A 26,185-nucleotide genomic window follows, 5' to 3' on the forward strand; every position below is an offset into this window, starting at 1 on the left:
GGGTTTGTGCCAGAGTCTGAGACTTTGGCCTTAGCACAGTAAGGCTTTGTTTTTAAAAATCCCTTTAGAATTCATAAAAAGCAGTAATGTTCAGGATAGAATATTTGTCATTTTCCATTTTGTTAGTATTGTTTGTTGTTGTGGAGCCCTTGCATGGCTTTTTTTGGTGCTTTGTGTGTATCATTAAGCTCATAATGAGCTCTTACTGTGAGCTTGGCATGGTATGAACGTATTTGGCTTTTCTGACTGCTTGGCCTTTGCTAAAAAAAAACATCTTCATTCTGTAGCTCTGTATAGCATTTGTTTTGGTTTTCTTTATTTATTTTTCCCTCCCTTGTTAATTCTGAATTGTTTTAACGGTCGTGATTGAAACTAATTCCCATGAGTCTAGATACTGATTGTTCCACTGGCTGGTAAAAGTGCACCTCTTGGTGTGGCTGTGTTTGTAACTTGGCATTCAGTGACCTGCAGAAATGCAGGCACAGAGTGCAGCTGCTTTGGTGTTTGGTGTTATTACAGGGGAACATGGCACAGAGCATTGAGCTGTTTGTGTTAATGAATGCCCCCTGCCCAGAGCTAATGAATGTACTCTGCCCTTTCCCAAAGGTAGCTGGTAAAGTTAAAACTCTGTTTAGTAACATGAGGACAATAACTTCCTATTTCAATTGAGCTAATTTATGTTGATTCATTGATTTTACATTCATATATTTTATGGTTCTCATGTGTGGTTTTCTACTTGCTGGTCACTTAGAGCTAAGCATATCCCAATGCCAGCAGTGATGCCATGCAGGAGTTGCCTGAGCAGTTGGAGAGGGGATGGTAGGACTCCATGCTATAGTCCAAACAGCTTGCAGCCCAAATGTAATCTTTTAGGTAGATGTTACTTCTTGTGCAGACCTCTGCAAAGCCATGCTGTGCCAATGTAAGCAGGGCACCTGCTCTGTTTTAATGATGTATCTTTGCAAATTTGTTCAAATACAACTGCCTGGGTGCAGATTTGCTTAATACATGCAGATCCCATTGCTTGCATGGTTGCAAGCAATGGACTTAAAAAAATGCACTGTGTCTAAACAGAAAGTGAGTTTTCTATTTCTAAATAGAAAAGTGAGTTTTGTTATGATGTATTATCTTAGTAACAACCTCAGCAAGATATTAGAGGTAGTCAGAATGAACGTGACTTTTGCTCCAAGATCTGCTGTTGTGGGAAGGGTTATGTGACTTCACAGAATTGTCAGGGTTGGAAGGGATCTCTGGAGAGTGTCGCATCCAACCCCTGTCACGGCAGGGTCACCTGCAGCAGGTGACACAGGAACATGTCCAGGTGGGGTTTCAATGTCTCCAGAGATGGAGACTCCATGACTTCCCTGGGCAGCCTGTTCCAGTGCTCTGCCACCCTCAACGTAAGTTCTTTCTCAAGCTGAGGTAGAGCTTATTATCTTTTAGTTGATGGCCTTTACTCTTCGTGCTGTCACTGAGCACCACTGAGAAGTGTCTGGCACCATCCTCCTGGCACCCGCCTTTGAGGCATTTCTGCGCATTCATGAGATCCCCTCACAGTCTCCTCCAGACTGAACAGGCCCAGCTCCCCCAGTCTCTCCTGACGAACAGAGATGCTCCAGGCCCTTCATCATCCTCCTGGTATCCGCTGGACTCTCCCCAGCTGCTCCGGTCGCCACGGTGCCCTTAACGTCCGTGTCTTCTTCCAACGGCGATTGCCGCTCTCCGCCGCGGCCTGCCTGGGAGCCGCTGCGGCGGCGGCTCCGCGCGAGTGCCGGGAGGGGCCGCAGGCGGAGCCCGGCGGGGAAGTGAGCTCAGGCGCACCGGAAATCCCGCCCGTGCCGCGGCCCTGTGTTTGCGCTGCGGGCAGAGAAAGGAGCGGAGCGCCTGCAGCGGCCCAGCCGAGCTTGCCGCACGACACGGGGCCGAGCCATGTCTGACCAGGTACGGGCAGCTGTTGCGGCCGCGGGGGGACGGCGCGGTGGGCGCGGCGGCCCCGGGGGCGCGGCAGGAGCTGCCTGCAGCCCCCGCCCGCACTCTCGGCCGCCGCGGGGCAGCCCCGGCCCGGGGCGAGCGGAGTCGCCGTCGACCGGAGAGCGCCGTGGGGAACGTTCCCCCAGGGGAGTGTGTATGGATGCCGATCTCCGACCTCGGCCGGATTCGGGCCCCTCTCCCCGTGCATTTTAATCCTTTTTCCCTCTTCCCCGGGGGTGTTTCGCGAGGAGCGCGGTCGGGCTCCAGGCGGGGATACTCGGGGGCCGGGGCGGCGTCCAGACGGAGCGGGGTCGCCGCTGGGGCAGCCCCGGCCCTGGAAACCCGGGAATGCGGCGAGGAGTGAGCTGTGTTGCACAACTGTTGTTTCCTTTCCTTTTCCATTTCCCGGGTGTGTGGTAGGATGGTTTTCCCCCGGAGCGGGCTTTGTGCGTGTTAGGCTAGGCTTGCCGGGTCCTCTGTTCGCCCTAGGAATGCGAAAGCCTGGTTTTCTCCCCCTCCTTTCTCAGCTGAGTGTTGCTTGCCTGTATTAAACACTCCGTCCTTTATCAAGACTCTGTCCCGCCTTCGCTCCAAGTAATATTCTTGTTATGCCCCCGTCATTTCTGTCTTCTGAGCCGGGACTTAAATAGTTGCTTGTACCGCAAGTTCCTGGGTTGCGCGGCCTGGCGTGTATACAGTGCTTTGCTTACAACTATTGCTTTAGGCTATGTGACCTGCTGCTGGAAAGTTAAAACAGCGTTCCGGTTTTAATTTGTATTGTGTTTTGCTTTATTTTTTATACTGTCGTCACAGGGCACTGTTTTCTATCTTTGATTTTTCCCAAAGCGTAGCCATCACGGTAATGTCAGTACCTACAAATGTTTCTTGTAGCGCTATGAAGTCAAGAATAGTACTGGTGCCAGCCAGGAAATTAAAAGTCCCTAGAGACAAGGCTCAGCTTAGTGCATACCGTGTCTGCTTTGGGGAGTAGCCTTGGTGCAGTGGGAGCGGTGAAAAGAAGCCAGCGCTGTGTGCGCTGGTGGTCTTCCTCCCCGCCCCCGATTCCCGGCACAATGCAGCTGACAATGGTGCTGCTGCCTCTCTCTGTGCCTGTGCCTGGGAGAGGGGCAGCTGGGAGCGCAGCGATTGCTGCCTCCTAGGAGGACACGTTGCCCCTGTAGCAAAATATGTGAAAGTGACTGCATTTAAAAAAAAAAAGCCAAACAAACCCACCAACAATTTCTGAACTAGATTTTATGGACAGATGTTCACGTGACTTGCTCTGTAGTTGTCTGCATATGTGAACCAAGGCGTGTTTTAACAAATAGCAGCTTTCATTAGTTAGGTAAATCCTTCCCCAGGCAAGTTCTGCTAAAACACATGTGTATTTTGTCTTTGGGACTGCTTGAAGTATGTAAAATTCCATGTATGTGGTAACCTGTTGTGGCTATGTGTTTTAAAGGTCTGTGGAACGGGCCTGCTGTTTATTTTTAGTAGATAAGCAAAACACCGTTAGACGCGGTGTCATTCATTTCTGGGGGACTGTGCAACAAGAGCTGAACAGATGCTTAAGTAGAAGGTTAATGTAAGGTTATGCAGCACTGTAAATCTCATTCCTCTCTTTATCAATCCTGCAAGAATAACTGGATTACCTAAAATTGTGAATTGCTTAGAGTATCGTTCTTTTTTGGCCCTGGAATTAAGTTAAGAGGGGGGTCATTTATCATCGGTAAAAGAAGGGGTTACTTTATTTTCAGTGTGAAATTGACTTTTATGATAAGTAAAAATGCTTGAAAGAAGGGCAGACTTCAAAAACCCCACATGGTTGCTTAGTGGGATCTAAGCAAAAATGAAACAAAACACAAATTGTTTTCTCCTCCCTTCAAATGTCTTAGGCTGTTTTTGCATTATTTGAATCTAAATGTTATCTGTTCATGTACTGCTAATAAAGAATGCTACAGTTTGCATGTATGTTTTCCACTCCTATAAGAAATGTAAGTTTATTTGCTTTGTTAGGAAGTATGTTGTACATCTATTCCTCTAGTAATTTTGGTTTTGATGATTTTTCTTTAAAGTGCTGAGTATAGAGTTTGTTTTTTTATGGTTAGACGTTGAAGTTTGAGCCCTTCTGAAAATTGGAGGAGGAAACTTGCAATATGTTGCCTCACGATGTTTGTTTTGTGTGTGTTTTGTTTTTGTTAGTTGCAATAGCAATACCAGTGCGTTTCATCCAAGAAACTTTGCGTGCTTTTTAGGGTCCTTGTATAAGTGTGAGCCAGTGCTAGGAGCCTTATTTTGTGCTCTTGAGGAAAACTGCAATGAAGCCTTTAAAACCTTAGGCACCTAATGAAAAGTTAGAAATTGGAGTGTTGTGGTATTTCTGTTCTCTTTGTATGGTGGTCTTTTTTATGTCCCGTTTCATGAGGTACCCTAAAGCACCCATTCTTTTCACAGGGCAAGAAGTCTGGAGGCTTGCTTGCTAATTGCTGATCCAGGGTTTTGTTAATGAATGCTAGCAGTTTTAACAACTTTGCAATCTCCTTCCTTTCTTTATTCCTAAGTGTTTTTGTGTTGCCTTAACCGTTTGGCATTGAATGGCAGTATAGTTCACTGACAAACTGCAGAGAGCATTTTCAGACTTGCTGGGTCTTGTATCCTGATGTAAAATATTTTGCTCCTATTTTAAGCTTTGATTATGGCACTTCTGTTATTTGATTTGATATGATTTCTCTTCTCCTGAAGCTACAGCTTTCTTTCCTCTTATTTTGTGGGTGAGAGATTGGGGGCTTTAAACAAGCATCTTTATGGTTTGAAGACTCCAATTCCCTCAGCTTATTCTACAGTTTGGTGCTTTCCCTATTTGTTTTTAATACTAGAGCCCTCTTTCCTTGAGGGTAGGAATCAAATATGAATCACAGTTTTATCACTCATATTGGCCAGAGGCACTGTCATAGTAGCAATGATCATTAGTAATACCTTGTACCGGATGGTTTGGTTTGGAAGCCTGAGTAGGTAGATCTGTTACAATGTACAGAACTGCATAACTACTACAAATACCTCTGCTGCTGGGATAATATGCTGTCATGCCATTTGTAAAGTAAATTTAGACAGTGACTGACCTGAAATGTCATATAAAGGGGCAGAGTGTTCTTACAAATTCTTTCAGTAATAGTGAAACAGGAGGTAGTTTTGAGCTACCAGATCAGTAGAGATCTGAATCTTGGTCTGATTCCTAGAAGTTAGTAATGCTGCATAAAGACATTAAAACAGCCGTGCAAGTTATCAGAGCAAGTTGCAGCTTCTTGTTTTTCTTTCTGGTCAGGAGTGAATACTACTGTGTTTCTATTCCTGCAGCTAGTCCCAGAAGCTTAGAGTCCAAATGTGTTAGGGAAAACTTTGGTGGGGAACACAGGTGATCTGACTGTGTTACCCGTGAAGAACTCCTTTCATGCTTCTAAAGTGACTTGCTTGAAGGCCTGTGTATGTCAGGCTTTCTGAAAGCCTGGGTTGAGTTTTTGGATTTGAGCTTGAAGGGTGATGAATCAGTCCCTGCAGTTTAGGTTGTGCCTGGATGAGTATTAAAAAAATAAAAGGTATTTAAACCAGGTGGAGTCTCTGGCTCGTACTTCTTTCCATTGTAGAAACTGACTCGATCTGGATTGAGGCAGTGAGTCAAACTGATAGAAAGAACACTTCCTCTCTTTCTTTACTCCAGGTTAAGACTGGTACAGATGGAAAGGGTGTTTGCTGGCTTGGCCTGTGCCCTTCCCTGATCTTTTAATGTTCAAAGAAGTTGTGTGTATTTAACTTCTTTAGGAAGCAGGGGGAAAAATCTTAAAAAGGTTTTAATCTGAAGATAGAGACCTAGCTGGATGGACTTAATAGAGAAGGTTAGTATTTTGTGTGTTTTTGGCACTCGATCCTAAATTTCAAGTCCAGCCATACAGAGGATATTTCTGTACATTTAGCAAAAAGCCCCTTTTGGGATGGGAGCCTGTGGTAGACACCTGTACATATTTTGTTTATTTTGTCTACAATGTTAAGAAGTAAAATATAAAAGGATGATTTCAAACATGATCAGCAGGGTACCTGTGGTTATGACTACTTGGCAACAATTCTTCACTGAGCACCATCTAGACCTGATGTCTGTGTAAAATCCCTTTGTCCTGCAGTGGAACATAGCTAAAGGCCTGATGCAGGATATGTAGTGACAGGCAAGGAATGGGGTTAATAGTACCTGATTTCTCACTTGTTTCATCTATCAGCTGGTAACACGAAAACTCAGATGTCCTTAATTAATGTCTTAGAGTGTATAACACTTAAACCCTTTTGATGAGCTTTAGTGCTCAAGCTGTTGAATCAAACTTGTCTGTACAGTTAATTCTTACCCTGGAAATATATCAAAACACTATAGTGCTTGGAACTGCACCTTTTTAAACTTTGAAGTATTGTGGTCTTAAAACAAATGTGTTAGAAGGAAGCTCTTTTGTTGTCATAGAAAAGAAACTAGCTGACCAGCCCTTTGAAAATAAGGGTTACCTTTGATGCAGTGGGTTGAAAAATGTTTGCATGGTTCACTCTCTTTAAGTCGATAGGGTGTTACAAGTACTTTCTGTTTACTCTCCTCACAATATTCCTTTTTTTTCTGTCAAATATGAGCCTCTTAGTACTCTTAGTATGCTTCTTGTGGGCTTTTTGCAGTTTGTTTGTTGTCTAGGAGTTAGAGGTATAAAATCATATTTCTTATTTCTGTATGTCATCTATTTCCAAATGGTTCTTCTCTCATTTCTTATGTTCTTTATGGTGTTTCTTTTCTCTCATTAATTATACTTCCCACAGGTAGACTGACAAGCTTTCATAATACTATGTTGCTGTTATTTTTGTGCACACACACACAGAGAAAGAAGGTAGACACCTTGAGTAGTCTGATTTCACGCAATAAAGAGAATGGCAGCTGCCATGCTGTCCAGTGAAAATAATGGAGTGTTGAACTGATCAGGCTTTTTTATGTTTTTCTTGCAGGAAGCAAAACCTTCAGCTGAGGACTTAGGAGATAAGAAAGAAGGGGAGTACATTAAACTCAAAGTCATTGGGCAGGTGAGTTTTTTACGTAATTGCTTGTTGACATTTGATGGAGGTGTGACTTCTTGTGTGGTAGAAATGACCAAATGCAAGTTGATCATTTCAGTTCTTCAGAGTGGATCCTCCTCTGCCATAAACTACTTCCAGTTGCCAGAAATCTGTATTAGTATACTCTGGTATGCTTTTTTTGATGCATTGAGGGATTAATTTATCCAAGGATATGAATGAAATAAGTGGCAAACTTAATAAATTCGGGTCCTCAAAGTTTGTGTAGTACCCTAGGCATGAGATCAGCTTTATTTTTCAGGGATAGGAAAAGGATTGTTGGCTGCCCTGTTGGTAGATGTAGCGACCAGAGGCATGGTGGATTAGAAGTCTGTATTCTGGCTGCGTTGGAATGTGAATGTTGAGAATGTTGGCATCTTCTGTGCAAAGATCACCTAGCTCAGATGATAATAGGATTGTTTGTTGGAGTTGTATTGTTTGCTGCAGTTGGGTGGAGACAGATGACTTTCAAGTAGGACTAACAGGAATTACCTTACCTCTTGCTGGCCGAATCAGCAGTTACAAGAACACATTGAAAAGCTGGAAGTGGCCCACATGCCTTTTGCACAGAACCTCTTGCAATCTGTTTTATCTGTCGACATTTTGACAGTTGCAGCTACTTGCATCTTATGGCTAGTGGGAAGGACTACAGAATAATAAGACCTGAGATTTCTCCTCAGGTTAGTCTTGTGTTGCCAAGTCTGCCTGTATCCTAACTCCTAGGTAATTACTCTTAATTGAACGAGGTTTCATATATATTTTGAAGTGCAAGCTTTAACTTGTCTCTTTAGAATCTTAGAACAGAAATCCCCTGCATATGTATGTTTGTATTTCATAAGTATATCATCTGGGTAAAGATGGCAGCACAGACTGAACCATGTATGGGTTTTAGTAATTTGAAATCCAAAACCTCCGTGTTGAGCCTAAGGCTATACGATGCCATCTGTTTTTTTAAGAAGAGCTTCCAGTGGAAGTACATAGCGAATTTAGTGACTGATAAATCATCCTGGAGGTTCACGATATGATACACCAAGGTGTGTATGGTGATAGTTAAATCACATTCCATGTTTCATATAAGTTTTGTATAAGCTTTTTCTTAATGTTTAAAAATAAAAGAGATAAAGTTAGCAGTTACTACAAGGAGAGTAAATTCTTTTCTTTTCTGTCCTTAGGACAGCAGTGAAATTCACTTCAAGGTGAAAATGACAACACACCTCAAGAAACTCAAAGAATCATACTGTCAAAGACAGGTTTGTGAAATAATGACATTATTTAAAAAGAAAATAAAAACCCAAACCACTTTTCTCACTGTGCTTTCAAATAAAAGCAAAAAAAAAAAAACTTTTGCGGTATCAGGTGGTACAAACATAATGGATCTTGTTTCTTTTGACAAGTAAAAGTATTTCTGTGTAAGACAATTGTGAAGTTATACCCTAAGTTAAAGAAATCTACAGTGTTAGTTGTGTATGTAGGTAATTAGTAACAATTGTTACAGAATAAAAACATATCTTCACTTCCAGGTTCTGTGGCAGATATTGTGGATTCACAGCTGCTATTTCCAGAAGCCCTGGCCTAGTTTGCCCTCAGCTTTGGGGATAGATGCCTTGTGTGGCCTTTTCTTGGATAAGTGTGTTGGAGTTCACTTCAGGAGATATCTCAAAGTATTAGGAAAAAGCCCCCAAAGTATTAATTCTTATGATTATAAGTTGAACTTGTCATTGAAGTGTTCTTTCATGAAATGTGTTATTTTTTGCTGCCTCTCTGGAGTAGGAGGAAAGAAAAGATCAAACACCAGATATATTTGTAGCCAAATCCAAATTATGATTCATTTTAAAAAATCATCTTGGAAATAATTCATGCAGCATTCTTACTGACTAATGAACATGCATGTGTGGAATCCTTTCTTAAAGAAAGAAATTTGTTTGAATTAACACACCTCTTACCTCCTGAGCTGAATTCTGGAGGGTCTGTTATTTCCTTTTGCAGCAGTCAATGCAATTTTAGGTGTCAAGTAACCTTTCTCTGGTAAAGGGACTATGAACATTTCTTTGACATTGGCCAGAGGGATTGTTGAAACAGTGTGAAGATCTGTCCTTACCTGAGAAAATTTGCAAGCAGTGTTTGAGAGCTAAGTGATAAAATTTTGTCATATTCTCCATGAGTTTGTTTTGCTCATAACTTGCAAGAGAAGGAAAAGATGAGGTGTTTGCCTTATCTATTGATGTGGAGTATGACGTTCTGCCAGAACATGGGCATATTGTGCAACAGACATACTTTAACTTTGTTTACCTTTTGGATGTTTGTTTCACCTTGTTTGAATGCTGTTCGTTTTTCTTCCCCTCAGCTCTGCTCTTTCTTGTTCCCAGTGCTGAGCATTTTCAGAATTGTTAATAGTAAAGATTGTGATTCCTTCCTGTAGCCATAGAAGATTGGGAAAGCAAGGGTAGGAGTTCATGAAGTAAACATCGTGTTTCTCCTGTTGTCTTAGGATCCTTAAATAAGGCTGATATGCCGTTCAGAAAAATACTTGTGTAAATATATATTGGGGAAGAGGGCACAGTCAGTCCTTAATTCATAAATAAAGACAAGTTAAAAAAGCTAAAGAAACGTCCAAGTTGTTTAGCTACAACTCCAGTGAGACTGCATCAAACATCCATTTCGGCACTTTCGTGCTTTTTGAGTCACTTCTTGGTAGTCTGCTTGAACACAGCAGAATATCTGAGCTCTCTGTGTAACAGTAACTAACCCTCTTTTATGACTTTCATGTGTTGTTTATGTTTAAAATGTTTTTTCTTGTAAACCCGTACAAGATTCAGAAAGTTGGTTCTTTTCTTATACATATGTTTCTTTTTTTAGGGTGTTCCAATGAATTCACTCAGGTTTCTCTTCGAGGGTCAGAGAATTACTGATAATCATACCCCCAAGGAGGTGAGTTTCTTCCTAGAAATACAGTTTGACTATATTTCTCTAACTAGGATCTTTTAGTATGGATATGTGCAGTTTGGAAAGAGCCTGCTTGGACCTCCATGTGTAATGCCTTGGAAGGGAGGGTGTAGTCACTGCTTGCTAGAGGGGGGAAAACACAAAGGGAATCTTCCCATTGCTGAGCTGGAACTTCAGTATGACTTTGGGATAAATATGTATTTAGTTCACATTTAGTAGATCAAAGTGTAAATAAACAGAAAACAGTTACTTCTGTCCAGTGACTTCCACCAATTGTTATGAAAAAGCAGGAAGAAACTCATAATAATGACCTTCTGGAAATATGAAACAAACTTGTTGACTATGAAATTGAACAAGTTGCTCTCTCTGAGAGAAGAGTTCTAAGCGGGCTTTGAGTTGCAAGGTGTAGGTGTTAAGCTGTGCTGTGAGCTAGTAGTGCACTATAGATATAATTCATGTGGCTCTACAGCTGATGCATTCACTATGATGTTGGTGATGTCCTTGTTCCCCCTAAACAAGGGGTTTAGAGAAAGGTGAAGCCAGCAACTTCCAGGCTGATGTGGCCCTGCTCCACAAGTGGGTCTTTGCTGTAATGCTTTTGCTTTAACTCAGATACCTAAGTCTAAAGAAAAATGATCGAAAACTGTGAATTGTCTAGTGAGAGGGAGACTGAAACTTCCTTCACCCCTTTGATGAATTATGACAGGACATAGGAACAAAGAATTGTATAATTTGTCTAGGACCTGCTCTGATTTCATCACACCAGATTTATGCAATTATTAATAACAATTCGCTGTTTCTTTCTCTGTTCTCACAGCTGGGGATGGAGGAGGAAGATGTGATTGAAGTTTATCAGGAACAGACGGGGGGTCACTCAACAGTTTAGATCCTTCTGATTTTCTTTCCCCTTAATCCTTTTTTATTTTTAAATAATAGTTCTTTTGTAATGTGGTGTTCAACACTGAAACTGGCACCCCATCTCTGGGAGTTTACTTTCAAGCGTCTGGTATTTTGAATTCTCGTGCTCATTATACACTATTGTTTCTGTTTTCATTGTGCTGAACTTCTGTGATCCAGCTGCAACCTTGCCTCCCCTCTTCCCTTCTGCCCTCCCCTTTAGGAATACATGTACTCACATGCATTTGTATGTTCACTGGGTTCGTGCATTTCAGGCACGAAGGCTGTAAGATCTGCCAGGTGGGCGAGTGTTCTTAATGACTTCCATATCTGCCCTGAAGTTTTGATGTGTGACTGTCTCACTCCTGGACTATAACTTTCAGTGCGAGATGAAGTTTTTCAGAGAACTAAACTGTGGAGAAGTTGTGTATCCATAACTCAGAGCTATTTTGCTTAAATGATGCTGATGGCCCAATGAGGAAGATCGACGAGTTGGAAATGGAAAAGCTAGAACTGTTGTCATCTGTTCCTTGCTCCAGAGATGGCTTTGCTGAAGACGTGAAATTGAAAACCCTAATGATTTTTAAATATTACCAGAAGAGCCCAGAAGCATTTTAACCTCATATAGCAATTAGTACGCGCAGGTATCCATGCAAGAATGTTCACAGCAGCCAACTGGTGTTACTTTGACACGCTTGTTTGTACCTTTTGGCCTGGGACGTGGGTTTTGAATGGACATTGTCTGTACCAGCTTCATTTAAAATAAACAAGAAAACCAATTTTATAAACAACTTGCATTTTCTTTTCAAATGATTGGAAATGAGCGAAACCATTAGAAGTTATAATTAGGGTATGCTTTTCCAGTGACTATAAGCTGAAGCCAGAAAAAAATTGGGCTCTGTAAATATACCTCATAAAAAAGTTTTTTTTCCTACTTCCCCTCGTAAAATACTTGATCTGCTTGTTTTGCAGGTGACTCTTAGAGACTACTAGCTGTTTCTTTTCTTGGAAGAGATTATTCACATACAGTTACATAAATCTTCACTTCATGCACAGAATTTAAACTGAAAATGCAACTTGGAAGTAAATAAAGATGGCTTTTAATGTCTGCATTTCATATGATATGGTACCATTAAATAATCTATGATGGATGACATGGAAGTGTCATGACAGTTCATTGGGCATCATTATCAGGGTCTACATGTTCCAGCTACCTGCAGATTATAAATGGTCAGTTTGAGAACTTGTTACTCAATATCAAAGCTGAGGTGGGAGACACAGGGCAGAGTAGTGTGAAGAGAAGATTTCACTACTCTCCCTGCTTCACCTCTTTTGCAGATGAATAGGACTTGTTTGGTAAATCGAGTTCCATATAAATGCCAGCTTCAATTAAAGACACATGCTGGCATACTTGGAAAAAATAGCAGGTTTTAAGTACTTTTTTAAAATGGCATTTGCTGTAAAGCTAGAGTGCGTTTTCTTTCATGCTTGGGGTTGTCCTGTTCCTGATTTAGTAATAATTTTGTATGCATAGTTGCACTAAGCAATTTTTTAAAGATTAAAATTTTTGTTTACAAAATGTCAGAATATGGGGTTTTTTTAAAGTGTTTTATGTAATTCAGTTCTTACGGAAAGAGGGATTGCTATGATGATGTAGAATGACACTGCTTCTGTGCATTTACCTCCTATTGCTTTTTTAAAATACTAAATACATTTGCTTCAGAATACCAGAAATAAAACAGCCTTGTGACTATTACCAGATCATCTTTTAAATTAAAATTGGTATAATGCTCTTTTTTGTAGACAAGGTTCCATTATCTCTCTTCTGCAAACTAGGAACTGAGGTGCAGCTGCTGGGCTGGGGTCACTATGGAAGCTGAAAGCAGAGCTGAGAACTGAATCCACATCCCTGGGGTTTGATGCTAGTACTCTAGTGGCTGCCCTGACTATCTTTGCTTCTAGCTGTTCACTTTCCTCTTCCAAATCTGTTTTTGTATGCTCATTTATATCAGCTTTCTAGCTGAAGCACTGCATTTGGTTCTCTTGAGACTGTGGAGGAGGGTTTTCTGCAAAATGCAGCTTCAGTAGGATGAAGCTCAAGGCGAAGATTGCTTTTTGTTCTCTAACCTTGTCCTAAAATACATCTCTTTATAGAGTGGATGTGGAACCAGTGACAGACGGATTTGACCTCTTTCTCAGACTGGTTGTGAAGCCTCAAAGAGCCTCAACAGAGCTGCTGGTCTAAAGTCATATCTTTGCTGATAGAACTTGATAGAATAGTAATAAGGGGAAAACTGTCCCCTGCCTCGAAGATTAATATTGAGAGCTTTCTGCAAATTGAGAAGATACATGATCCACTAGTACCCTTTTTAAAGAAGTTAATTATTTGGAATTACAGGTTGAAATCTGAATTTTAAAGTAAAACCAACCTGAGTTTTGAAGTCAAGAAGCTAGACTTGACTTTTTTTTCTCTTTCTTTTCTTTTTGAAAGAGCTAATCCTTTCCAAAGAATTTCTTTTTAAAAACATGGTCTAGAGTGGAAATTTTAAAGCACTTACAGTTTCAAAGGCTAGAACTGGAAATAAGGTTGGATTTCATATGTTGGAGAAAACCAGAAAATCTTTCCTCTTGCAATTTTTGTCTTTGCTTACTTGTATATTAGAAAAAGGTTGGTTTTAACTGCTTTTAAAAGGTGTTGGGAGAATAAAACCATCTTCACTGAGTCAGTTAATGGAATAGAAGGTGGAATCTAATACTTTATTTTGAATTGTGACAATATATTTAGTATTCACTATGGTGATGTATAGAAGCTTTATTGAAAGGCACTTTACAAAACCATCAGTCTTAACAGCTTTTCCCAAAGCTGCTGTGCGTAGAGGATTTGTGTATTCTCTTTATAAACATGTCTGCATGATCACCAGTTTGATAAAATTAAGATTTTTTAAGTTAAATGCATGAATGTTGGCAGAATTTAGACTTCAGTTAATGTTAGATAATGCTAAAGCATAAATTCTGCTATGAATTTTGACTAGCCATGTATTGTTTTAGAAATGCTACAGTTGTTTACTGTATTTTTTAGCTTTTCCTAATTTAAAGGGAAATTACTTAAGAATACAGTATTAAAATATTTGTGTTGAGCCGTGCTGTGCATCTGCTGTGTGCACGCTTGAATTATTACTGTTCAGGTAAATTTTCTTAAATGAGAAAAACAACCTCTGAAGCACTCTACAGAGGTCAGTAGGAATTGTGTTTAGACTAGTTTTGGTTTGCTTTTAGAGCCAATACTTAATGCATATCTAATGAAGTTCAGCTGCAATTCAGAGACTGCAAAAACTCTTATCCACAGGAAACTACAGGAACTGCAATATTAATTGAATCTACCTGTGTTACACTTTGCTAGAAAATATCAGAGAAGAAAAAAACAAAAAACAAAACAAAAACAAAAAACCCCAAAAAAACCAAAAAACAAACAAACAAACAAAAACCAAAAAACCACCACCTGGTTAATAAGGATGATTAGAACTTAACTTACCTTGTTCTTTGTAGTGTTTTTATTGCTTTATTGCTGAATCTGAAATCTAGCTGCTTTTTACAGTAGCATGTTTATTGCAACTTACTGTTTTGGAAGATTCCTCCTGAAGTCAGCACTGAGGTCTTCATACCTTTTTTTGTAACCTGGTGATTTCATTGTTTTATCTCTTAACACAAAATGGACCGAAGAATCTATTTGGCACCTCAGGTCTGCCTGGATTCATTTCTGCTGGCTGACCAAACATGAATGCTTTTACTCCCTGTTGTTGGAATGTCAGCACAGAGTAGTGCTGCAGTCTAGGAAAATATGTGAATGAGTAGCATCTGTGCCAAAAGGTTTCTCTTGAGCCAGACTGGATCCTTGAATTTGAGTGCAGCTGAGAGAACTCACTGCAGTGACACATTCCTACCACCAGGCATCATTTACTTACTCTTTTAAACTTGTTGCAGGCCTAGCTTTTCAAACAGGTGAAATGAAAACACTGTGGATAAAGGACATGTTGAGTGGGTTCTTGTCTGGTAGCTTCCATTCGTCATGCTCCTTGGATTGCTGAGGTGGTTCCAGATTTGTTCTGTGCCTCCAAACGGTGTTAATAAAGGAGATGCAAGACAGAATTCCTTCTAGGTTTAGAAAGCCAGTGCATTGACTTGACACATACACTCTTGGTGCACTGGTGCCCATTGCTGGTGCACTGGCACTTTCTTTGCCACAGTGTACGTGGTCCCTTCTGTAGCACTGAGGCTGGGCAGGAGCCTGGGCTTCCCTAGGAGTTGTCTTTGAGCAAGGTTTGGAATAGGCTGTGCAGGAACATGCTGGATTGTGCTGATACCTTCTTGTGGGCCAGCTTGTCCTCCTGTCACAGCAGTAAGAGTAGAGCAAGTGGTAGGTGCTAATTGCTGCTCAGCTGTAGTTCTTGCTTGGCCTCTTGTCCCTGGCAGTGCTTTGTGGCTCATAAATTGGCTTAGAAGGCCTGTTACACAATTTGGAGTGTTTTAATGTGCACTATACAGCCTCCCAGCTCCTGTGTTCTGAGGTGCTGCAGGGAGTTGTGGAAGCTCTGGAGACTGCTCTGATGGATTGTGTAAAGGTAACCATAACTTCAGGGGTTCAGGGAAATGCAGTTGGGTTTGTTTCTGTAATATGTTGTAAACACTAAAATAATTAAAGGAGACAGGTAGATGTCAATTGCTGGTGCAATTTGGAGAAATACTGAAAAACGGGTTAAATAGTAAAAGAAGAGCATTGTGTTTTGGGGCTGGGATTGGTGGCAGTTTAACTCCTGAGGTACCAGTGGTGCTCTCCAGTGTTATCTACACTGATGGAACTCCTACTACAGAAGTATTTTTGTATAGGCTGGCACTAGGTGTAAAGATGTGTTGGTATAACTGAGGAAAAAAATTAACTTCACTTTTTGCTTAATAGCTACATACCTGATTAAAAGCTGTGCTTGTGTTTTGGCTTCCTCTAGAGGTAGTCTAATATCTTTCTCTTTCTTTATTTGCTCCTCAGCCTTATATGTTGCAATTTCTCTGTTTTTTCCTTTGAATTCCAGGTGTTCTATTGCCATGTCAACCAGCTGCTGGCACTCTTCCTCTAACCATGTTGCCCCTTCTTTTTGGCTGCATTTTTGTCCCTCTTAGATACATCATCAACAACTATTGGTTGTTTACATACTTTCTATTTAGGAAATAACTTTATCAATTACAGATTAAAAAATACTGTTTCAATAGTGACATTACAAGCATTTAATACTGTCTCACACGAGTTTTTCTTAAATTGCTATTGGATTTTTGTTCTAGCCTTTCTCTGCAACTATTTGTTAGAATCTCTTTTTTTTTTTTTTTTAAACTGTAGATGCTGGGAGTTGGGCTTTCAAAGAGAAAACAAATGATCAGATGTAGCATGAATGTTGTAATTTCCAGGAATCTTGCACACTGCAGCGTAGATAGGCTGTGGAATTCCTCTTTTTTCAGGCTGCAGGGACTGTGGCAGAGAGGACTATTGGTACCATATCTATCAGAGAAGCAGCTTAGGTACTGTAAGTTTGGGATGTAGTGTGGCAGGAATTTCAGGCAGACGCACAGGCTAAGTCTTTACCAGAAATCATCCATTCTGATGAACTATCTACTGCTAAAGTAAGCATTAGTCTTTCTAGAGACCATCTGCTGCTCCCTGTTCCTCTAGCTGTTGCTGCTTCTGGAACTGCAGAAGCTTCCTGTGGTAATCCTGCTGCTGCCAAATATATTCTGGTGCTGTTTTCTCTAATTGTGACTTCTTTGCTGCCACCTCCTCCTCATGGCACCTCCACTCCTCTAGTTTCTGTAAACTAAACCATAAATGATTATTAATTGCTATAGCAACCTTGGGTTTGCTGAGCATTCTTGCCAGAAGAGAAAACCCTAGCCAGAGGAGCTCAGCAGATTGCCAAAGTGAAGGGGAGAGAACTGAGAATAAAGGGAGACTAGGTGCTGATTAGTGCTGTGTAGCTTATATCTGGTTGGTTCAGAAATATTTTTTAAAAAATTACTGTCTACTTTCTTTAACACTATTTGTAAGGGGGCAAAAACCTGTGTTGCATTTATCACACGTGCTTTTGAGAAGGATATGAGGAGTACGGGATTTGTGTATGTGGCTTCCATGGAACAAAGATTTGGAGAAAAGGGATGGAGGAGTACATAGGAACAGTTGGGAAAGTTTGGTAAGAGCTGGAAGAAAATAATTGGAATGCATCTTCGTGTAACAAGGGCATAAACCCAGAACAAGAACACGGGCTATGCAACAAATGAGGCAATGGAAAGCCTTGGCTGACATTTAAATGTAAACAAAAGGACAGTAAAATGGGCTATTTTTGCAGGAGGATTCACACTGAGAGTAGGGAGCATCAAAGAAAATCAAGGAGATTCATGAAGCAAAGGAATATTCTCCTAATTTTGGGAATGGAAAGTTAAGAACAATAAAACTAAAGGTCTTCTACCTCACTGGGTGTGGTTCAAGGTATTTTCTGTCATCTTGGTGTTCTCAGTCCAGCAGTTTGACTTGAATGCCTATTTGCTTTTCCTGAAATAAAGTTAAGCAGGGCATGGCACTAATTAAATTTAAAAAAAATAAAAAAGTTTTTAAGCCTTTCTCTTCAGACATGTGGTTAAAGCATGCTGCTTCTACTGCTGGGGTTCTCGGAGATGCCGGGAATGCGCGGCAGGCAGTGCGTTCAGGTGGGCTGCAGCTCCTCGAGAGCACCCGAGGAGGTCGCTGTGGCTCCCGGGAAATGCCGTTCCAATGACAAATTACCAGGCGGAGGCGAAGCGGTGAGATGGTGTCAAATGCGCTGTTTTGTGTCAGCAAAACATTTCAAAAGGTGATTAGAAATGGGATAATTTTACTGCACCAGAGCTTGTTTCTCATACTGATCAGTTTTCCAGAGCTTTGCCTCAAGTATTTGTTGAGTTTGGTTTTGGGTGTTTTCCTAAAGCTATGTCAGCAGAGGTAAAGAACAAAAGTGCTCTTACTGCCTTTTCTTTTTCTTTCTTTTTTTTAAATTTTTTAAAATTTTTTATGTTTTTTAAAGTAGAATATGCTTATATTATTAAGGAATAACCTATTTGGCTACGAGATCTTTATAACCATGTCCTGAGCTTTTTCTCAGGCAAAACACTCAGTAGTGGGTTTAGTGTTGTATGGAAAGTGTGGAGTATCATCTTCATGAACTCACTGTAAGCTAGGTGCAATAAGTTGAAAACCTAAATTTGTTTAATGCCTTTGATTCACTTTTGATATTGATTTTTTCATTATCAACAAAGACTTTGAAAAGTCAGAATTCGGAGTAATGACAATGGATTTAAATTTTTTTTAAAAGTTAATTTAGTAGACATACATGCAATACTAAACTTAAGAAAAATCTAATATGCTGCTAAAGATGGAACTTTATCTATGCACCTGTTTGAGAGTTTGGAATTTGCCTGGGAGTGCTGAAGCAGTTTGCTGGCTTCTTCACACTCTGTTGTTAGTTTTCTGTAATGTTAAAAGATGCTTTGTTGTTATCTATGTTTTTTCCTGCTGAAACATCCTTAGGTGTAGATGCACGTTCCTGGCTTGCAAACGAGAAGCAAAGACAGCAGTAGTTCTGCAGTCATTCCATTCATTCCATTCAAATGTTTCCTTCTCAAATGAGAACATTACCCTCACTAACCACATGTCCTCCGTGGTCCTCGGTTGTTCCTTTTCCAGATCTACCTTCACTTTTTCTATTTGTTCCTACTGCTTTTTCCATTTCTGTTTTTGTTCCTTCCTCTTCTTCCCTTCTGACATTGCCTTTCTGCCTTTTTTTGTTCTCTTTCCTGTGCATATTTCTCTTCTTGGCATTTTTCAGGAAGAATTTGAACAAGAGTGTCAACTTTAAGTGCATTATTCATTATATTCTGTACATGATTATTTATCTGTTATTAACAGAGATTTAAAATTTATGAAAGATATATACTTTATGTATACTTATTAAAATTGTTTTGACTTCTGTGGGAGTTTTCCAGTCACTGTGACCAATGGTTCCTGTTTTCTCTATATGGTAAATGTTTTCTTTTTTTTTTTTTTTCTAGTAGATAGTAGATACTTGCATGTGCTATACCTGATGACTCTTATGCTAATTTGCTAGTATTTATTGTCCCAAAATGTTGCTATTAAGCTGTATTCCGGAACCTCTGCCTACTTTATATTTCTCCCTGTATTTTTTTCTAAATGTTTTTGAAGTTGTAGCAAGGAAGGGGGCAGGTACAGGGGTTTCCTCCAGCCCCAGAAAAGAGGACACTGAGGAAACAGGTAAGGTCTAAAAAAGCATAAAACTCTGTTAGCTGAATGGTCAGCGAGAGGATCACTGTGGTGAAATGGGAAATCTATTGCCAGCCTGTATTTCTGCAGTTCTAAACTGGGGCTGAGGAAAACTTTTCCCTGATATTTTGAGATTTAAGAGGCACCTGAACAGCTGCTTTACTTTGCTGGGTGGTGTCTCTTAAAGAAGGCATTGGGGAGTGCTTCTGGGCTCCAGTTTTTCGGTGAGACTGGTCTTGGATATTTACAGTCCTGGAATTGCAGGTTTTGGGGGTCTGGATTCTGTGGGCAGTGGGATGGGTGGGCTGAGGGCTCTGCGTGCTCCCAGGCTCCCTCCCACACCTCTTCCCAGCACTGCTGCCGTGGCCAGTTGGCAGAGGAGCATGAAATTGGGGCAGGCGAGCAAGCAGCCATGAATTCCTGGTGTGAGGGAAATGCCATACCTGCCTGTGTGAGTGATGCTGAAGTACACAAAGAAACAACACAAATCCTCTTGCTAGTGAGGGCATAGGAGAGTTGGCTGAGCTTGGCTACACCTGTGCTCAGGGTGAAAAGTGAGCTGGAGCGGCTGGGGAGCTCTTTGTGGCATGGGGCAGCCCCGGGGGCAGGTCTCGTGTGGAGCGATGCCGGCTGTGGGATGAGCCGAGAGGGAGCTGCGGATGGGGACCCTCAGTGCCCTGCCCCGGGACACAGCCCACGGCTGCCCCTCTGAGGGGGAGCCTCGCGGAGGCCTGGGATGGGCTGAGGGAGCTGGGACTGCATCTGTGGGGAGAGGGAGCCTGGCTGTCCCTCGGTGTGGCGGGGACAGCACCTGTGGGGAGAAGGAACCTGGCTGTCCCTCAGTGTGGCTGGGAAAGCACCTGTGGGGAGAGGGAGCTTGGCTGTCCCTCGGTGTGGCGGGGACAGCACCTGTGGGGAGAGGGAGCCTGGCTGTCCTTCGGTGTGACTGCAACAGCGCCTGTGGGGAGAGGGAACCCGGCTGTCCCTCGGTGTGGCTGGGAAAGCACCTGTGGGGAAAGGGAACCTGGCTGTCCCTCAGTGTGGCTGGGAAAGGACCTGTGAGAAGAGGGAACCTGGCTGTCTCTCGGTGTGGCAGGGACTGCACCTGTGAGGAGAGGGAACCCGGCTGTCCCTCAGTGTGGCTGGGACAGTGCCTGTGGGGAGAGGGAGCCTGGCTGTCCCTCCATGGTGGGCACAGGTGCCCTGAGGAGGCAGCAGCCATTTTGTGTGGTGGATGATGTTGGCAGAGTTGCCGGGCTGCAGTAGCCACAGCCAGGAAGGACACGCTGGGTGAGTCTTTGTTCTCTTTTTTTATCCACATTTCATGGGAGTTTCTTCAGCACATGTCCCTGGCAGCACCTGCAAGCACCATTTCTCATCTGCAAGCCACTCTGCTCCTGCCTGCTGCGGTGTGGGAGGTGCTGCCTGGGGTGGCTCTTTGGAGGCAAGATGGCCTGAGCCAGGGAAAACTGGAATGCTGTAGATCCTGTGGTGATTGTTCCTTCAGGGAACAAACATTTCGGTCTAGAGGTAAATCTGGTCTTTCTGTCAATTTTTTTATATTTATGTAATATTTTTTTTTGTAGTGCAGGTAAGTGTGAGAACAAATCATAAATAGGACCCAAGTGTTGCGGTTTCACCTAAATCTTGTAAGATAATTTTCCCAATTATATAACTTGGTGACTCTTAAAATGCATATTCTTGGTCTTTCTGTCCCTCTTCTGTTTCTTCCTCCACCTTAGTTAATAAAATACACCAAAAATATGGTTTTGAAGTTATGATCAAAAAGGGTGCATCATCAGCACAGTAGTGGACTTCAGACAGAAAAACTGGGGAGAAAATATTAAGACCTTGATGCAAACAGCTATTAATCTGGAACATGTGGTCTTGTCCTAATCAACACTACTGATGACTGCTTTCATAAAGGCTTGACTGCTTTTGGCTGTCTGTCTAGATTAAATGTTTACAATTAATTCAACCTCTACTGGGCACAAATGGTAGAAGGCCATACTATCCAGTAGAGAGAAGCTGCAGTATGAGACAGGTGACTTGTGAGCTTTGTGCTGCCTCTGAGCTACTGGTTAACTCCACGCAAGCTTTCTCCATCTCTCACAGTCTGCTGCCTACAGTGCAAGGCCCAACAAAAATCCAACTTTTGGCTTCCAGGTATGACCCTAATGCACACAGGCATGCCTAAATAATCTCAAACCACGTTTACTGTAAGTGCATGCTCTAGAATGCATGCTTAGGGGTATTCTGGTTTACAGGTGAGGTCTGGAGAGAAAAGAAGATCTAGCTATTTTCTGCTTGTTGATACAATATGTAATTCTTGACTTTTGATACAAAATAAAAACAAAACCCACCTCTCCCACTACTGTAAATGTAGTTGAAATAATTTTGACTGTAATGCTTGATATATCTTGTTTGAGGCTTAATAATAAAGAAATCAGTTTTAATAACAGTTGATTATTCCCACTCTCAAAAAATACAAAATTATGAATTATGAAAGTACAAAATTATGAATACAAAAAATTTCCCTGGTCTTTTATTTTGCAAGGAACTACTAAACAAAAGCATAGGAATAAAATTGGGTTGTACCATCTGCTTCAATTGCTTTTGAAGAAATTTACTATAACATATTAACCCTTTATATGCCTTGGTCTATTTCCCACTGAGATAGCTGAAAGGGTAATGCAGTAATCTTCAGCAAGATGCAAAGAGGTCAGTTTCTTGTTAGCTAACCTTACCATAAGTGCTTATGATACATGGTATCGATTTATGTCCTTGCAAACAGCAAAAGTTGAAATGGTTGTGCCAATTTGTCAGTCACATTATGAGCTGCTGATAAGAGAATATTCATCTCTTCAGGATTTGCACACTAGGACTTGACCACAACTGCTGCAGTCCACTGATGTACAAGCACTGTGCTAGTGGGTCTAAAATTCCTGCATGAAAACTTAACCTGAGCCGTGAAGAGAACCTCAGGTTGCTCTGTGTTCCCAGAGATGTAGCATTGCTGAGGAAAAGATAAAGGAAACTGTTCCCCTGTATACATTACAGTTAAAGATTTATGCTGAGAGCTAAGGCAATGTCCGCTGGTTTGTGCGAAGAATTGCTGTTTGCCCCTGGGGAGTCGTTGGTCTCTGTTTTGGCTGTTACCTGCTCCCAGTGTAACTGCTTCTGCAGCTCCTTCTCGAACCAGGGAGGCTGTGTGCTGTGTACTGTGCACCGAGACCTCCTGCTCCACTTTACCCACAAGAGCACTCCTTAGACCAACACCTGAGGGAAAAGGGATGGCATCTCAGAATATGCTTTGAGGCAGAGCTTGTCCTCTGCTCCTCCTGTGTTTTTTCAGTGCTGCAGGTCCTCGGGAGTGGTTATAAGGAACAGTGTTGTTCTACCATTAATCAGTCATGTCTGCACTTCTGTGTACGCATACATCACTTGAGAGTCAACTGTATACAATTTCTGCAAGTGAGTGACTGTTTTGCCACCTTAACTTTATCCTGATGGTACAGAGCAGACAGAATCTGTACCACAAGCCACGCAGGGCTTAATGTATTGCCATTGGTGTCTGAACCATGATTGAAACCAGTTTTTAACAGTAATAGATAGTCAAAGACATTACAGGGGAAGGGGCAGGAAGTTTTGCTGCCAGAGGATTTACAGGATCAAAGCTCCTGTCAATTGGGTATTTTCTTTCCTTCTCTCTGTTTAGTGGTAAGTCTTCTTATATACTGCTTTTCAGAGTTACTTGTTTTTATTCCAAATGTCTCCTGCATTTCCTGTCGACTGGGAGATCTCAGCTGTTGTTCCAGATTCAGGCTCTATATCTTGTATTTAAAAAACTAAAAGATCGGAGAGAGTAACAATAACATAAACAATCAAAATTTAGACTTGATTCTACTTGAGAAAAATCTTCAGAAGGCGCAGAAAAGTCCTGAGGTTTTGTTTTACTTCCGCCTTAACCTCTCAACGTGTTTTGTACATCTGTAAGCCCTGAAACTCTTCAGAATACTTTGTCACTGCCATCTAATGAACAACCTGTGTAATTGTAATGGCTTATCAGGTTGCAGCTGCTCTCTTTGGAGGTCACTTGTCTCCTAATTACTAAGGTGAGTTCCATTCTCTCCTTTGCTGGAATGAAGATCTAAAGACTCATTTGCAGATGCTTTGCATATTTAGAAATGGTGAATATTTTAATAATTACAGTTTCATTTCTGTAATAGTTGTCATCCAAAGATCTTGAAATATTTTAGAAACTCCTAAGTCTGCTTTTTATTTTTAGTTTAGGGGAGATGTGAAGCCATAGCTTTCAGTCACTTTAGCAGCAGCAAGTGCTCAATTTTTTTGAAGATCAAGCTACAAATATTGACGTTTCACACTTTAATTAATAAGTTCTGTATGGATGTTCCAGGATGTCCTGTTTGCTTTTCCTGAATATAGGTCTAAGATGTATTTTTAAATCAATAGCATCGGTAAAAGGAAAGGCTCTATTTTGTTTCCTCAGAGATGGCTCTGGAGAGACCTTCCAGGGGCCTACAAGAGATTTGGAAAGGGGCTTTTTACAGGGGATAGAGTGATAGGATGAGGAGTAATAGCTTTAAACTGAAAGGGTAGGTTTAGACTTGATATTGGGAAGAAATTCTCTGCTGTAATGTCTCTGTGAGACACTGAAACAGGTTGCCCAGAGAAGTTGTGGATGCCCCATCCATGGAACTCTTCAAGGCCACGTTGGATGGTGCTACAAGTAATCTGATCCTATAGAAAGTGTCCCGGTCCATAGCAAGGGGGGTGGAACTACACGATCTTTAATGTTTCTCCTGATCCAAGCCATTCCATGATTCTTGTCTTAAGATGAATTGGCAGGCACTTGATTCTGAGAGGTGTGGACCTGAATGTAGGAATTTTGTACAAAGTGTTAGCACTCTAAGGGTACGTAGATGTGGCTCCTAGGGACATGGTTTGCTGGGGGACTTGCTAGTGTTAGTTAGTTAGGGACTTATTAGTGCTGTCGGTGGCTGCATTAAATAATCTTAATCTTCTTTTTCAACCTAAACAATTTTATGACTCTATGGTACATTGCTTGTTTTTTTTCCTCAGTCGTACTTTTAAGAGGTCTTCTAAAAATGCCCTATAAATGAATTAGATGCTGTCACAGTCAAGCGTTTTAATCGGAGGACTCTTGACAGGAGATGTGTCTCTGACAGTAGAAATAGGAGGCAACGCCTGTCCCTTCTCACTGGGGAACATGGCCCTCGGAGGCATCTGTTGGTGGAGTACCATTGCCAAGAATTTCCATTCTCATGCTTTACTGAATTAAGGCACTGTAATAATAACAAAGCTAAGATGCCTGACCAGAATAGAAACAAATGTGGTAGAAACCTGAATCTTGTTTGCAGAAATGAAAGTGGAATAGAAAAACCTTCTTTCTCTGTGTAAACTTTTATCTTTTTTACTGAGGTCTGTTGTGTGGTCAAAGCAGGCTTCCACTTGGGCAACACTGCGTTCAGGTTTTCTGTCCATTTTCTTGTCTGAATCTGTAAAAGTGAAGATCAACTCTTGATCAGGTTAGACCAGACTCAAATTTGTGCAGAATAATTTTCTTTGCTGATCATCTGTGCTGCAGCTGTGGTTCAGTGCCATTGGTCTCAGTAAAAAATAGCCAAACCATAGGATGAGAGAATAAGTCTAGTTCTAAATTTGATGCTGGGGGGAAAAAAAAGTGCTTATGTTTAACCTTCTCACCCTAAAAGAAATTTGGAACTTGATGTTGCAGTCTCTTTTGGTTTTAGTTACAGATTTTTAATAGTCACATCAAATTTAATTTTCCTTAGTATGTAGGATGGTTAAAATAATTATTTGATACATCTTAATGATTAAATAAGGTGTAAGATTAAAGACTTACTAGAGGCAAAACTGACAATAGTATGGCCATGGGAATGATAGGATTTCCCTTCTTTTTGGTGCTTTTGGGTAATATTTTAGAATTGAAGATTTGAGGTTCAGATGTACTATTTCCAAAGCTTTGAACCAGTATTGAGCCTGTAAATGATATGATAATTAAAAAGTCTTCTGAAGTCTTATATGAGACAGCAATAGTAAAGAGGTCATTTTTTTAGTTTAAAATCCAAGTTTGCATGTATTCTATGAGCCAGACTGAAGTTGCTGGATCAACACTTGTGATTTCAATGATCAGACCTCAGCTATTGAGTAAATTAATAATAAAAAATGGGAGGGGATCTATAAACAGCAATCTCTGTCTCTTCCTGATGAAGCCCCAGTTTTCTTGCTAGGTTTAACTGAAAGTACAAGAGTAAAGTAAACTGTAGAAATAAGCAATTCTTTAGCAGTAGAAGATTGTTCTCTCCATATATATTTTAAGGGGACTACTTGGGAAACCTATATTAAAAAAATGAACTTCAGTCCTGGAGAGGAAGGAGCAGGATTTCTCCTGAAAAAAGGAAGCCATTCTGCCTGGGGGTATTCAGTGCTTTTCCCCGCAGAGCTGGCCTGTGGTGCAGGGTATTAAGGCACCAGCAGAGAGAGCCATTGTTTCAAGGATGTGTGGAAAGATGCATACATGGTACAACTTGCTGGCAGGGCGCAATGCTGAACTGTGTGACTCTAAAAGCTCACATGGATTTTAAAGGAGATAGTTCTTGTAGAGAAGGATCTTCACTTTCTAAAAACCGCTCCCCCTCCCCACAATATTTGGACAAATTTGCACAGGGATCACCCGACATTGAAGGCCCAGATCCATGCCTCAGCTGTTTTTATACTTCCTGCAGTGTATAGGCTTTAATAACTTACCCAAGGTATGTGCAGAGCTTGTCTCTAAAGAACTTATACTGTGGGGGGCAATCTCATGTGCCGTGGGATGTTGGTCTGGAAAGG

General features: G+C 41.3%; 1 protein-coding gene across 1 annotated transcript; it reads left to right on the plus strand.

The window, feature by feature from the left end:
* Positions 1–1,787: 1,787 nt before the first annotated feature.
* On the plus strand, positions 1,788–12,092 carry SUMO1 (small ubiquitin like modifier 1). Its single transcript, XM_038142525.1, has 5 exons — positions 1,788–1,941; positions 6,994–7,068; positions 8,271–8,348; positions 9,955–10,026; positions 10,859–12,092. The coding sequence occupies exons 1-5, from the start codon at positions 1,930–1,932 to the stop codon at positions 10,925–10,927; spliced, it is 306 nt and encodes a 101-aa protein (XP_037998453.1). The 5' UTR covers positions 1,788–1,929; the 3' UTR covers positions 10,928–12,092.
* Positions 12,093–26,185: the final 14,093 nt, after the last annotated feature.

This window comes from Motacilla alba, chromosome 7, assembly GCF_015832195.1.
Source record: "Motacilla alba alba isolate MOTALB_02 chromosome 7, Motacilla_alba_V1.0_pri, whole genome shotgun sequence".
Taxonomy (NCBI): domain Eukaryota; kingdom Metazoa; phylum Chordata; class Aves; order Passeriformes; family Motacillidae; genus Motacilla; species Motacilla alba.